The sequence below is a fragment of the Capra hircus genome, chromosome 8, assembly GCF_001704415.2.
Source record: "Capra hircus breed San Clemente chromosome 8, ASM170441v1, whole genome shotgun sequence".
Taxonomy (NCBI): domain Eukaryota; kingdom Metazoa; phylum Chordata; class Mammalia; order Artiodactyla; family Bovidae; genus Capra; species Capra hircus.
This window is the reverse complement of record NC_030815.1, coordinates 9,670,504-9,684,744: the sequence shown is the minus strand read 5'-3', so window position 1 is coordinate 9,684,744 and position 14,241 is coordinate 9,670,504. Positions and strand designations below refer to the sequence as shown.

General features: G+C 42.2%; 2 protein-coding genes across 10 annotated transcripts in view; one reads left to right on the top strand and one right to left on the bottom strand.

Moving 5' to 3' along the window:
• Nucleotides 1-13,327, bottom strand: part of INTS9 (integrator complex subunit 9) — a 150,923-nt gene extending 137,596 nt beyond the window's left edge. The window contains exon 1 of the mRNA XM_005683544.2: nt 13,029-13,327. Coding sequence (XP_005683601.1) covers nt 13,029-13,037 — 9 coding nt within the window. The 5' untranslated portion in view covers nt 13,038-13,327. The remainder of the gene's footprint in view (nt 1-13,028) is intronic.
• HMBOX1 (homeobox containing 1) overlaps nt 13,400-14,241 on the top strand; it is a 198,498-nt gene continuing 197,656 nt past the window's right edge. For 4 of the 9 annotated variants that reach the window (XM_005683539.2, XM_013965852.2, XM_013965854.2 and 1 more), the window contains exon 1: nt 13,401-13,839. The gene's annotated coding sequence lies outside the window, so the exon portion shown is untranslated. Of the gene's footprint in view, nt 13,840-14,241 lie in introns of all 9 variants that reach the window. The other 5 variants (XM_013965853.2, XM_018051856.1, XM_005683543.2 and 2 more) reach the window with 4 other exon arrangements.

Below are 14,241 nucleotides of genomic sequence, written 5' to 3'. Positions count from 1 at the left end.
AATTTTATTGGAAACTCATCATTCTGAATTGTATATGAAAAAAAATAATAGTCTGGAAAATTCTGAAGTGAAGAAAAATGAGTGGGCACAAGTACTACCACATATTAAAATACATTCAAAAGCTACAGAAGGTAGAACAGTTGAAAAGTGAAGTATGAATTGATCAAGCTGGGGAGAAGAGAGATGAGAAGGAAAAGGAAATAAAGATGCTTTTCTAAACATATGAAAAGATGTTCCATGTCTTCTACATAATGAGAGAAAAATAAGTATAATGATACACCTTTTTTTTTTTTCACTTCCCAGGGAGGAAAAAAAATCAGACAGCTTGATGATAATACTGCAGTGGTGAGCTGGGATATAGTTGCTAGCAAGAGTGTAATTCCTTAAGTCGCTATGGGGGCCTTTTGACAACAAAATGAAATAAAGAATGCATTTACCTTTTGAAATGTATCCTACAGATACGCTTCCAAAGATGGTCACAAAAGAGATTATCTATGCAACATGATTTCTAATTGCAAAAGGACTGGAAATAACCTCATGCAACAGAGGAAGGTTTGGTTAGATAACTTACAGTATGAATACCTAAACAACAAAACACTATGCCACTGATTTTTTTCTAGCAATAGTTTGAAAATATTTTTGAGATGTGTTCATACTAATTTCACACGCTATATATTATGTTTTATATTAGCAACAAAAAACATGCCCTAACTTTAACAGTGAAAGACTTTCAAATAGTTGGGAGGGATGTATGTGAGGGAAACTGAACTCTACCTTTGAGGCTAACATCCTGATTCTGAACTCCTCCTTTAGACAATGAAAAGACAAAGTTTCTGGTAGAAATATTTTTTAAAAAAATTTGAAAGGAGTACTGAAACTCTTTCATTCTTTAGAATGAAAGTATCATGAAAACAAATGTTAAACTCATTAAGTATGCATATGGAGTGTTCATTAAAAAAAATTTTTTTTAATTTTTAAATTTATTTATTTTAATTGGAGGCTAATTACTTTACAATATTGTATTAGTTTTGCCATACATCAACATGAATCCACCACGGGTGTACACGTGTTCCCCATCCTGAACCCCCTCCCTCCTCGTACCATCCTTCTGGGTCATCCCAGCACACCAGCCCCAAGCATCCCGTATCCTGCATCGAACCTGGACTGGCGATTAGTTTCTTATATGATATTATCCATGTTTCAATGTCATTCTCCCAAATCATCCCAGCCTCGCCCTCTCCCACAGAGTCCAAAAGACTGTTCTATACACCTGTATCTCTTTTGCTGTCTCGCATACAGGGTTATCGTTATCATCTTTCTAAATTCCACATATATGCATTAGTATACTGTATTGATGTTTTTTCTTTCTGGCTTACCTCACTCTGGATAATAGGCTCCAGTTTCATCCACCTCATTAGAACTGATTCAAATGTATTCTTTTTAATGGCTGAGTAATACTCCATTGTGTATATGTACCACAGCTTTCTTATCCATTCATCTGCTGATGGACATCGAGGCTGCTTCCATGTCCTGGCTATTATAAATAGTGCTGCGATGAACATTGGGGTACATGTGTCTCTTTCAATTCTGGTTTCCTCGGTGTGTATGCCTAGCAGTGGGATTGCTGGGTCATAAGGCAGTTCTATTTCCAGTTTTTTAAGGAATCTCCACACTGTTCTCCATAGTGGCTGTACTAGTTTGTATTCCCACCAACAGCGTAAGAGGGTTCTCTTTTCTCCACACCCTCTCGATCATTTGTTGCTTGTAGACTTTTGGATCACTGCCATTCTGACTGGCGTGAAATGGTACCTCACTGTGGTTTTGATTTGAATTTCTCTGATAATGAGTGATGTTCAGCATCTTTTCATGCGTTTGTTAGCCATCTTTATGTTTTCTTTGGAGAAATGTCTATTTAGTTCTTTGGCCCATTTTTTGATTGGGTCATTTATTTTTCTGGAATTGAGCTGCAGGAGTTGCTTGTATATTTTTCAGATGAGTTGTTTGTCAGTTGCTTCATTTGCTATTATTTTCTCCCATTGTGAAGGCTGTCTTTTCACCTTGCTTATAGTTTCCTTTGTTGTGCAGAAGTTTTTAATTTTAATAGGTCCCATTTGTTTATTTTTGCTTTTATTTCCAATATTCTGGGAGGTGGGTCATAGAGGATCTTGCTATGATGTATGTCGGAGAGTGTTTTGCCTATGTTCTCCTCTAGGAGTTCTATAGTTTCTGGCCTTACGTTTAGTTCTTTAATCCATTTTGAGTTTATTTTTGTTTATTTTTGTGTATGGTGTTCTAGTTTCATTTTTTTACAAGTGGTTGACCAGTTTTCCCAGCACCCTTGTTAAAGAGATTGTCTTTTCTCCATTGTATATTCTTGCCTCCTTTGTCAAAGATAGGTGCATGGATTTATCTCTGGGCTTTCTATTTTGTTCCATTGATCTGTATTTCTGTCTCTGTGCCAGTACCATACTCTTTTGATGACTGTGGCTTTGTAGCAGAGCCTGAAGTCAGGCAGGTTGATTCCTCCAGTTCCATTCTTCTTTCTCAAGATTGCTTTGGCTATTCGAGGTTTTTTTGTATTTCCATACAAACTGTGAAATTATTTGTTCTAGTTCTGTGAAAAATACCATTGGTAGCTTGATAGGGATTGCACTGAATCTATAGATTGCTTTGGGTAGTATACTCATTTTCACTATATTGATTCTTCTGATCCATGAACATGGTATATTTCTCCATCTATTAGTGTCCTCTTGATTTCTTTCACCAGTGTTTTATAGTTTTCTATTTATAGGTCTTTAGTTTATTTAGGTAGATATATTCCTAAGTATTTTATTTTTTTTGTTGTAACGGTGAATGGAATTGTTTCCTTAATTTCTCTATTTTCTCGTTATCTGTGTATAGGAATGCAAGGGATTTCTGTGTGTTGATTTTACATCCTGCAACTTTACTATATTCATTGATTAGCTCTAGTAATTTTCTGGTGGAGTCTTTAGGGTTTTCTATGTAGAGGATCATGTCATCTGCAAACAGTGAGAGTATTACTTCTTCTTTTCCAATTTGGATTCCTTTTATTTCTTTTTCTGCTCTGATTGCTGTGGCCAAAACTTCCAAAACTATGTTGAATAGTAGCGGTGAGAGTGGGAACCCTTGCCTTGTTCCTGACTTTAGGGGAAATGCTTTCAGTTTTTCACCATTGAGGATAACATTTGCTGTGGGTTTGTCATATTAGCTTTTATTATGTTGAGTATGTTCCTTCTATTCCTGCTTTCTGGAGAGCTTTTATCATAAATGGATGTTGAATTTTGCCAAAGGCTTTCTCTGCATCTATTGAGATGATCATATGGCTTGGAGTGTTCATTTTAAAATGAAGCTGCTCTACATACTGATATGAAATGATCTCTAAAACGTATTTCTAACTTAAAGAAAAAGAAACATGCAAAACCAGAGAGGGCAGTATCTTAACTTCCATGTAAAAAACAAAGGGCTGCAAATTACGCAAATGTGTATATTTCCACAGAATCTCTCTGATGTATACACAGGAAACTGACAACTGAGATTGCTCTTGGGGAGAAAGTAAAGGTGGTAAGGGATCTTTTTCCTTTTAAAACTTGTGCACAGGCTTTTTAAAATTAAACAATACGCATGTATTACCTATCTTAAAAAAAAAAACAAAAAGACGCTCAAAATCACTAAACAAACAGTAGGGAAATGTAAATCAAAACCATAGTGAGATAGTATTTCACATCCATTGTTATTGTTTAGTTGCTAAGTCACGTCTGACTGACTCTTTGAGACCCCAAGAACCGTAGCCCACCAGGCTCCTCTGTCCGTGGGATTCTCCAGGGAAGAATACTGGAGTGGGTTGCCATTTCCATCTCCAGGGGGACTTCCTGACCCAGGGATTAAACCCATGTCCCCTGCATGGCAGGCAGATTCTTGACCGCTGAGCCAAGGGGGAGGATGTGATGGCCCACCCGCTATAGGATGGCTATTATCTTAACAGAGAAAACGACAAGCGTTGGGCAGTTGTGAAGATGCGGAGAAATCAGAGTCTCTGCGTAATGTTGGTGGGAATGCATTCAATAAAATGTGCAGGTACAGACACTATGGGAAACAGCATGCTGCTTCCTCAGAAACTGAAACTCAGAATTACTGCATGACCCAGCAATTCAACTTCTGGACATACACCCAAAAGATCTGAAAGCCCAGTCCTGAATAGATACTTGCACACCCATGTTCAGAGCAGCTTTATCCACAACAACCAAAAGCTGGAAACAAGCCAAGTGTCTATCGACAGATGAGTAGATAAGCAGTTATGTGGTATTCAACCCTAAAAAGGGAAGAAATTAACACACGCCACAAAGTGGATGAACCCTGAAGATACGATGCCAAGTAGTGTCTGGAAATGGATGGTGGGGCTGCACAACAGTGTGATTGTGCTTGAAGTCACTGAGTTCAGTTCAGTCGCTCAGTTGTGTCTGACTCTTTGCGACCCCATGGACTAAAGCACGCCAGGCCTCCCTGTTCATCACCAACTCCTGGAATTCACTCAAACTCATGTCCATTGAGTTGGTGATGCCATCCAACCATCTCATCCTCTGTCATACCCTTCTCCCCCCGCCTTCAATCTTCCCAGCATCAGAGTCTTTTCAAACAAGTCAGTTCTTTGCATCAGGTGGCCAAAGCATTGGAGTTTCCAGCTGAACGGTACACTTAAAAATGGTTAAAATAGTAAATCCTATGTCGTGTGTATTTTATCACAATTAAAAGAAATGTAATGCACAAATAGAAAATCTGAAGAGAACTACAGCAGGTAAAGAAATGGACACAGCTGATTAAAAATCTTCCCAGAAAAGCCCAGGCCCAGATGACTTCACTGATGAAGTTTACCAAGCATTGAAAGAGAAAATAATACCAGTTTTCCACACAAACTCTTTTGAAATAGTAATTCTGAGAGAACAATATTACTGATATGAAAGCCAGACAAAGACATCAAAAAAATACTACAGACCAATTTCTCTCATGAATATATATGTAAAAACCATCAACAAAATATCAGCAAAACAAATTCAGCAACATCAGCAAAGGATTTTACCTCATGATCAACTGGTAATTATGCCTGGAATGCAACACTGATTTAACATTCAAAATTCAACAAAGGTAATATACTATATTAATATAAAAAAGGACAAAACCCGCATGATCCTCTGGATACACACAGGAAAAATATTTGATAAAATCCAAGACCTATTTATGATAAAAATGATCAACCAACTAGGGCTAGAAGGGAACATCCTGAACTTGATAAAGGTATCTTAAAAAAAAACAAAAAAACCAAAAAACACAAAAACCCTACAGCTCAGGACTTCCCTGTTGGTCCGGTGGGTAAGAATCTTCCTGCCAAATGCAGGGGATACAGGTTCGATCCCTGGTCCAGGAAGATCCCACATGCCTTGGGGCAACTAAGTCCATGTGTCAGAGTTACTGAGCCAATGCACCCCACAGCCTGTGATCCGCAAGGAGAAGCCCGCACACCACGACCAGAGAAAAGCCCGAGCATCCATGGAGACCCAGCACCGCCATAAATAAAAAGCAAAAGCCCTACAGCGTCTATCATACTCAGAGGTGAAAGGCTGAACGCTTTCTCCCTGAGACTGGCACCCCCGCTTGCTCCATTTCCATTCAGTATTGTATCGGAGGTTCAGGCCAGTGCAAACAAGCCAGAAAAAGAAATGAAAACATGGAGAAGTCAGAAACAAACACTTCTGCCCACACAGTATTAACAGTCCCAAAGTGGAAACAATCCAAGTATCTATCGACATGGTACATGGATACACAAAATGTGACATGTTCACGTAGAGCGTGACTGAGCAATACATGCTGGAAGTCAGACGCCTAAGACTGTGTATCCCATGAGTCAATTCATATGAAATGACCAGAAAGGGCAAACCTACAAGACAGGGCAGACCAGTGGCTGCCTGCGCCTGGAGGTAGTTACGAGGATTGCTAATGGGCTCAAGGGATCTTTCTGGAGTGATGAAAATATTCTAAGTTCGGATTGTGGCGGCTCTTGCACAACTTTGTAAATTTACTAAAAGTCACTGCATCGTACCTTTTAAATGTATGAGTTTTGTTGTATGGTAAGGATACCTCAATAAAGCTATTTTAAAAATGTAAAAGAAGGACTTCCCTGGTGGCAGTGTGGATAAAAATCCGCCTGCCAATGCAGGGGACATGGGTTTGATCCCTGGTGCACATGCCTCAGGGCAACTAAGCTCGTGTGCCACAGCTACTGAGCCTGCATGTTGCAACTACTGAAGCCTGAGCATCTAGAGCCTGTACCCTGCAGCAAGAGAGGCCACTGCAATGAGAAGCCTGCACACGGCAACTAGGGAGCAGCCTCACTCACCACAACTAGAGAAAGCCCACGTGCAGTAACAAATAATAACCATTATTATGAAAAACTTAAAAATTAAAAATGCACAAAAGTAACAATAGCTTTTACATTATTAATACTATTGCTTGTTTACCTGTATTTTCACAGGCTGATTAAAAAAAATGAGAAGACTTACTAAATTAGAGCATCTAATTATGCATTTCTCTATTTTACTGGAAGAGAAAAATGCAGAAATAATGTATTCAGGAAAGGCCAATCTTCGCTTAAGCCATAAATCTGATGAATAGATTATGTAAGACCTTTTATTATTCACCTTCCCTATCCCCTACACAAGCATGAGTGATGAAAAATAAACTGTACCTTAAGGGCAAAAAGAGTGTTAGTTTTGCAATTTCTATTAAAGAATGGCCTTCTTTAACACCATCTATCTGATTATCTATCCATGAGAGAACCAAAGTTCAAAGTGTGTGTTTTCTATAAATTTAACTGTGTTAGACCCTTCGGGCATTTCCTTCAGATATACGGTCAACTAGGACAATTGAAACTTCCTTATTATTCTCACAGTCAAGTTCCCATCACAGTTCAGTCTTGATCGCTGAGACCCTTGGTGCTCTCAAGCTGACTCCTTTCTCTTACAGTCTTTCCTGTTCCCCTTTATCCTCTCCGTTAGCATTCTTGCCTTTTCTCAGGATCTCTGACAACTCTGACACCTGCCCTTCGGAGTTAGCCCTTCCTGATGCCCCAGCCCCTAGCTTCATGTGACTGGACATCCTCTTCTTTTCTGCGGGGTGTGGGGTCTCCGCTGCCACTGAGGCACGCCTGACCCAGCTGCTTCTCCGATCTGCCAGACCCAATAATACTGTCATAATAATTACTGCTGCCATCCGTCAGTGCTTTCAAAGCAACACCACAGGTTCTTTGAAAAGTTCCTTTCGAGGATTGTTACTAGCCAACAAGTACACACTGCTGTATTTAAAATGGATAACCAACAAGGACCTACTGTATAGCACAGGGAACTCTGCTCAACGTCACGCGGCAGCCTGGATGGGAGGGGAGTGAGGGGAGAATGCATACATGTACATGTGTGGCTGAGTCCCTTCGCTGTTCACCTAAATTAATCAGCTGTTTTGCTGTTTAGTTACCAAACTGTGTATGACTCTTTGTGACCCCATGGAATTAGCTTGCCAGGCTCCTCTGTCTGTGGGATTCTCCAGGAAAGAATACTGGAGTGGGTTGCCATTTCCTTCTCCAGGGGATTTTCTGGACCCAGGGATCGAACAAGGGTCTCCTGCTATACTCCAGTATAAAATTAAAAGTTAAAAAAAAAAAAAAAAAGATTCTTACAGCACCACCTTTTTATCTGAAGAGATCTGACACGCTTTCCCACGTCCATACATCACTACTGTAAGGACGTTTTACTAAATGCGGCTCAGTCTAAGAGACAAGAGGATGTGAGAACTCATAAAGGAGACAGTTACATTAGTAAGACATATAAAGAAACAGATGATATACTTGGCAAGGGTGGGGAAATATATTCTCATACACTACTGGTACAATGGTTAAGCCAGAGAGGGCAAGCTGGCCATGTCTGTTACAATATTAAGGGGGAATCTTCTAGGATACCATTAAGTACAGTTTTGGGGGGCAACAGAGAATGAGATGGTTGGATTCCATCACTGAATCAATGCACATGAGTTCAAGCAAACTCTGGGAGCTGGTAAAGGACAGGGAAGCCTGGCATGCAGCAGTCAATGGGGTCATCAAGAGTCAGACATGACTTAGTGACTGAACACCAACAACATTTAAATTTAAAAAGCACTTGAGGGACCTCCCTGGTGGTCCAGCAGTTAAAAATCTGCCTTGCAATGCAGAGGACACAGGTGTGAACCCTGCTCAGGGAGCCAAGGCCCCATTTGCCCAGGAGCAACTAAGCCTACTGCTGCAACTACACTCTGTAGCCCAAACACTGCAACTAGGGAATCCGAGCACTGCAATGAAAGATCCAGCCTGATGCAAGAAGATGCTGTGTGTCACAACTTAGACCCAACACTCCAAATAAATACATAAGTATTAAAAAAAAAAAAATCTACTGAAGTCAGGGCCCAGTGACATCTCTCCATCAGAAAGTTCACTGTAATACTGTCTAACTGCACAGTGGGCCTGCTAGACTTTACTTCCCATAAAGGCAGGGAGTAAATCTGTTTTCTCCACTGGAACACACGCATTACCTTAAGCAATGCCTAGCACAGAGAAGGCACGTGTTCAGGAAGATCTGGTGAATGAATAAATGAGTGATGATGACTGAAGGGCAGTTTCTGCCTGGACCTCTGTTGGTATTTGGTAAGCCAGGAGCGAACTTTCCATTTGGAGTGCTGGTTCCGTGGTCATGCTGCACTCTTGGTCCTAGACCTTCAAGTACCCTTTGCCGACTGTCACAGCAAGTGGCAGAGGAATCTGAGTACCCAGAGCAAACCAGCTACAAAACAAACGTGTGACCACAGTTAAAAGCAGCAGCAATGCTGTCATGCTTGTATTGTATGTCAGATTGTGTGTGTGCTCAGTCGTGTCAAACTCTTTGCAACTCCATGGGCTGCAGCCCACCAGGCTCCTCTGTCCATGGGATTCTCCAGGCAAGAACACTAGAGTGGGGTGCCATTTCTTTCTCCAGGGGATCTTCCTGACCAGGGATGGAACCGGGTCTCCTGGATTGGCAGGTGGATTCTTTACTATCTGAACCACCAGGGAAGCCCTATTACATTACACAAATATAAAATTTTCCTTTTATTTCATTACTCACCTTGCTGCTGCTGCTAAGTCCCTTCAGTCGTGGCTGACTCTGTGCGACCCCATAGACGGCAGCCCACCAGGCTCCCCCGTCCCTGGGATTCTCCAGGCAAGAACACTGGAGTGGGTTGCCATTTCCTTCTCCATTGTGTGAAAGTGAAAAGTGAAAGTGAAGTCGCTCAGTTGCGTCACACTCGTAGTGACCCTATGGACTGCAGCCTACCAGGCTCCTCCGTCCATGGGATTCCCCAGGCAAGAGTACTGGAGTGGCTTGCTATTGCCTTCTCCGTACTCACCTTGGTGTATATATATATTTTTTGCCTTAAGCATAAAAGGTTTAATCTTCAGAGTCACCATCAGGACTTAGAAATGCCCGAGAGTAAAATACCCAGTTTAATCCCAGAGCACAACTGAACAGTGGTCCGGCCTTATGTCAGTTTTCAGAGCTTGAGGAAAACATTCTAAAGAGAAAAAAACCCTATCATACTGAGGTGGTGATAGAAAGAGCCTTTCGAAAGCTAGAAATGACATTACACCATAGAGACACACGAGGGCGCTCTAATCAACTAGCAAAGAGAAACACAGAGCTAGTGAAACCAGGTTGACATTTTAATAACTGTACTGAAAGAGGTGAATTAAGTCCTGGTAAAATTATGTTTGTTATTTACAGCAAGCCATCTTCTGTTCCTGATCCAAAGTTTGAGAAGCCAAAAGGATTTTGCAAGTCTTAAAACTGCAGGAAGAATCCACTGCTCTCAGATCCAAGGTAAGGATTAAGCACATCCCTTCCCAAAGGGATGTGCTTAAAGGGATGTGTTTTTTAAATTGACCTTGAGGCAGGATTTGCCCCTTTCAAGCCAGTATTTTCTTTCAAATCTACAATTCCACTTGGTGCTTTACCTGTCCTCAGCTGAATGAATCCATTTCTTTGCTCCATCTACTTTCTTAAGAAAAATGGTGAGTTACAAGTTTGCACCTGTCCATCCCCGCCCCAAGCCAGTAATAATGAAACAGCATTTTGTAAAAAAGGAGCCCAGACCACTGAAGAAAGAAACTCACGGCCTTATTGAGGTTTTAAATTCATAAATACAACTACAGCATATAATTTTCTCCATCAAATTCAGAGTATAGCATAGAACGAGCGTTTAAGTGACCTTTCTTTCAGATCTTTAACAAGAGAGCAACGGAACTGCAGAAAGTCCTGGATTCTGAGGCAATCAGGCTCATTTCACTAAGGATTATCATTCATCTTAAAATCACATTCAAACTTTCGTCTCAGCAAAATTACAAATAATTCCATGTCATTGATCCTTGGGGTCAAATTCAATAGTTAAAATGCAAAGTATTAAAACTTTGAATGCCACAGGTATACTGTGGTTGTATAATACATCCTTATTGACTGAATAAACTAGAGGATTCTCTCCAGCTCTGGAACTATCTACAGGAAGTGTGACAAATGATTTATTTTTGAACCGCTAGTTATTTTATTCACTTTAACGTTCATCTATTTGAATGACTAAATTCCTGGCCATGATGTTTCAAACTTGATTTCTGTCAATGAATTGGTTTTTTTTTGGGGGGGGGGGCTCCCAAAGTCTTTTGTTAAAGACCCTGGTGAGTTCAGTTTTCTATGCTTTGCTGAATTTGGCCATCAGGGTATACCCAATTAGGTTCAATCGATACTAAAAGGAGAATAGGCTCTAAAATGTGCTAGAGGATATGTTTCTAATTTTCCTGTTCTTTTCAAAATTGTCCTGATTAATTGAAGATGAATTTTCCTCAAAAGAAGTTGCCTGATATTACAAAGAAAAAATGAAAGTGTTAGTCACTCTCAGTCATGTCCAAATCTTTGCAATCTCATGGACTGTAGCCCACCAGGCTCCTCTGCCCATGGAATTTTCCAGGCAAGAATACTAGAGTGGGTTGCCATCTCCTATTCCCAGGGGATCTTCCTGACCTAGGCACCGAACCCACATCTCGAGTTGCCCGCACTGGCAGGTGGATTCTTCATTACTAGCACTACCTGGAAAGCCCAAGTGTATGGGAGGCATGTCAAAAAAATAAGTCTAACTTGCTGTCAGTGTTTCTGAAACCACTTTGCTGTGTTGAAAGATACTCCTGTATTATAAATCATCAAGTACCAAGTGAGTTTTAGTTATCAGGTGGATGAACAATAAAGAGGGAAGGAGTATAGATAGAACAATTCCTCTTCCTCTGAGGCATTTCATGGTTCTTAAAGTAAAAAAAATGTTTCTACTTTTTCCACGTTTTCACATCTCTAAATAAAGTAAGCAGGAGAATTTTATAAGCAAACCAAAGTATATGTACATTAAACCCTAGCTCTGATACAATCAGCAAATGAGTTGTTATAGGAAAAGAAACCTGCTTCCCACTTGCCTGCCTTCGCACCACACACATCAACCATGATTTATCTTTTATTGACGAAACCTGGTCTGCGTTTCAACCATTTAGGTGCCAAGCTCTTTGGCTTCTCTCAGCTGAACCCTCTTCAAGGAAGGCCCCAGCGCACTTGACCTTCTTATCAGTTCAAGAACTACCTTTCCAAAGGACCTGTATCTGACTCCCTCACATACTCCCAGTATCCTCTCAATCAGCAAACCCTAAACACGATGACTCCTTTCACCCAGATGGAGGTGAATTGTAACTTTTTCATTACTTTGTATCTTCTTCATTAGATTGCATGCTTCTTTAGGACAAGGGTGGTGATTTTCAATTCTGCATTTTGAAATGTTTGGAAAACTGACCCCAAAGCAAATTGACACTCTCAAGGTTTACTGATCTGTGTGCCCTGCTAATAGAAACAGCTTTAGATAGAGACAGTTTTGGAATTGAATCCACCTTTCTTATGTTCTCTGCCATCTCAAAGAACAGCTGACACTGTGCAGAGTATATATGCCTGTACCGTGTGTGGGTACATACACACGTACTTTTCAAAAGCATGCTCAAATAATTAAGAGAAACCTTTTGTTTTTCCTCAGAAACTTCAGAAAGTAAAGCCTGACAATACCTGGCTGCAGGAACATGACTTTAAAAGCCTGAGAAACAGCATCTCACACCTTCTCTACTCAAATTATGCTATTACTAATTCTAATTAATTAGTTGGAGTAAGTTAGTTAAATCTGTGCACACTGAGAATTAAATGGCTCAAAACAAAATCCTGAACAGCTTTCCTATAAGCCAAGCGTCTCAGTTTTGTGATGCAGAACTTTTCCAGGTATCCTGGCATGCTCCATATAACCTTAGCTCACGCAGTCCCTACAGCTCTAGACTGTAACGCCAGTAACACTTCCTCTCAGCCCATCTTATACAGAATTTAAGACTCAAACCATCCAAGATCACACTCTGACTTCGACCTCCTTTGAATGATCAAGGGAAGTTAGGGGTCTATAACAGAGAATTAAATAAGAGATTAAGATCCGCCTAGAATTTTCTAAACTCTGTTCATGTTACCAAACCTTCTCAACAACTGTAAAAAGGAACGCTTCAAGTATTAATCCCGTGGAAAGAAGTGTACAAATTATAACACTCACGTGGCAGGCGGGAAACAAATCAAACCTGGTTCATAAAGTCCAACCTTGGTTCGTGTGTGAAGAAAGGTGACAAGATTCAATCTCTTATCTAACCAAAAGGGCCGCGCCAAGGGATGAATTGCATCTAGCAGTTGTGAAGGGTCTGAGTTGGAATTCAAACTCAACAACATCAGCTTTCCTTGGTTTACTCCACCTTCTAGTTTCCTGCCACCCCTCGTCCGCGACGGTTCCCTTCCCAAGGTGGAAACGACGAATTCCAAAAGGATATGCCCTCCGATCTAAGAGCAGAGACTCACCAGTTTCATGCTGGACTTTTGGCTCGTAAGGAGCAGTTCCTCGACTTCTCAAACCCAGAAAGCGTCTTCCGGTTCAATCTCCACCACGGGCCCGCCGAGAGCATCGCGGGACATGCAGTCTTTTTCCCCCTTCGCTCCTTCCCGGTGCATCATGGGAAATGTAGTCATCTCTCCGTGCATCATGGGAACCGTGGTCATCTTTCCTTTTCCTCTCCTCTTAGAACGCCTCCTTCCGTCAGCTCAAATTCATCCGCGCCGCCAATTCATCCTGCCTCTTCACCCCAGCATGATATCATGTCCCTCATCTGGGCCCAGAATCCATGGTATGCTGGGATGTGTAGTCCCTACGGCTCTGGCGCCCCTTTCCCCTCCTCCCTGTGGGAAGGCGCACGGGCGCGGTACTTGCCGGGAGCTGTAGTTCCTTGGGGCCTCGGGACGCAGAGTCCCGCACCTTTACTCAAGGGAGACAAAAACTACAACTCCCAGGGCCGCCCGGTGGCAGCAGGTGGGAGCGGGGCTGTTGATATCAATATGGCGGTTGTCAGCCAGACAAAGACAGTCAGTCTGATGTGATTGAGACAAGGGAGGTTTTTCAGGGGGAGACTGGGAGATAGGGGCCTCCCCTCCCCCTTCTCCTCTTCCTGCGCCGGCCTCAACCCCTCCCCAGACCCCTCCCGACGGGCGCCCCACGCGGAAGACACCCCTCCCCCTCCCGCTTTCCCCTCCTCCCTACCTCAGACCTCAGCCCTTCGCACCGGGACGTTGGGGAGGGGGCTGTGCCGGGCGGAGAGAACTCAGCAAGCATTCTGAGGTGAGTCGAGTGGTTTGGAAGCCTCAAGTCTCTCTAGTCTCTTTCCTCACTTCTTTCTCTTCACTTTTTTTTGGGGGGGGGGCGGTGTTGGGGGGAGTAAGTGAGTGGACTGGGGATGAGTGTCTTAAGCGGCCCAACTGAGAGGTAGGAGGAAGCGTGGGGTTTCGCGGGGGTGACCCGAACGCAGGGTCTGGGGTGGGGCAGTTTGTGGGGGCGGTAATTGAAAGGCGTCGGGTGCTCCCAACTCTTTTCCCCTGGTTGCCTCCCCAATGGGCGGAAGGTTTGAATCCTGGAGGTGGGGTCTCCAGTTTGGAGTTTGGGAAACTGTGAGGGGAATTTGAGGTGCGTGGGTTTGTTTGGGGTGCAGAGCTGTGTTTGAAACTGGGTGACGTGCACTCGGGC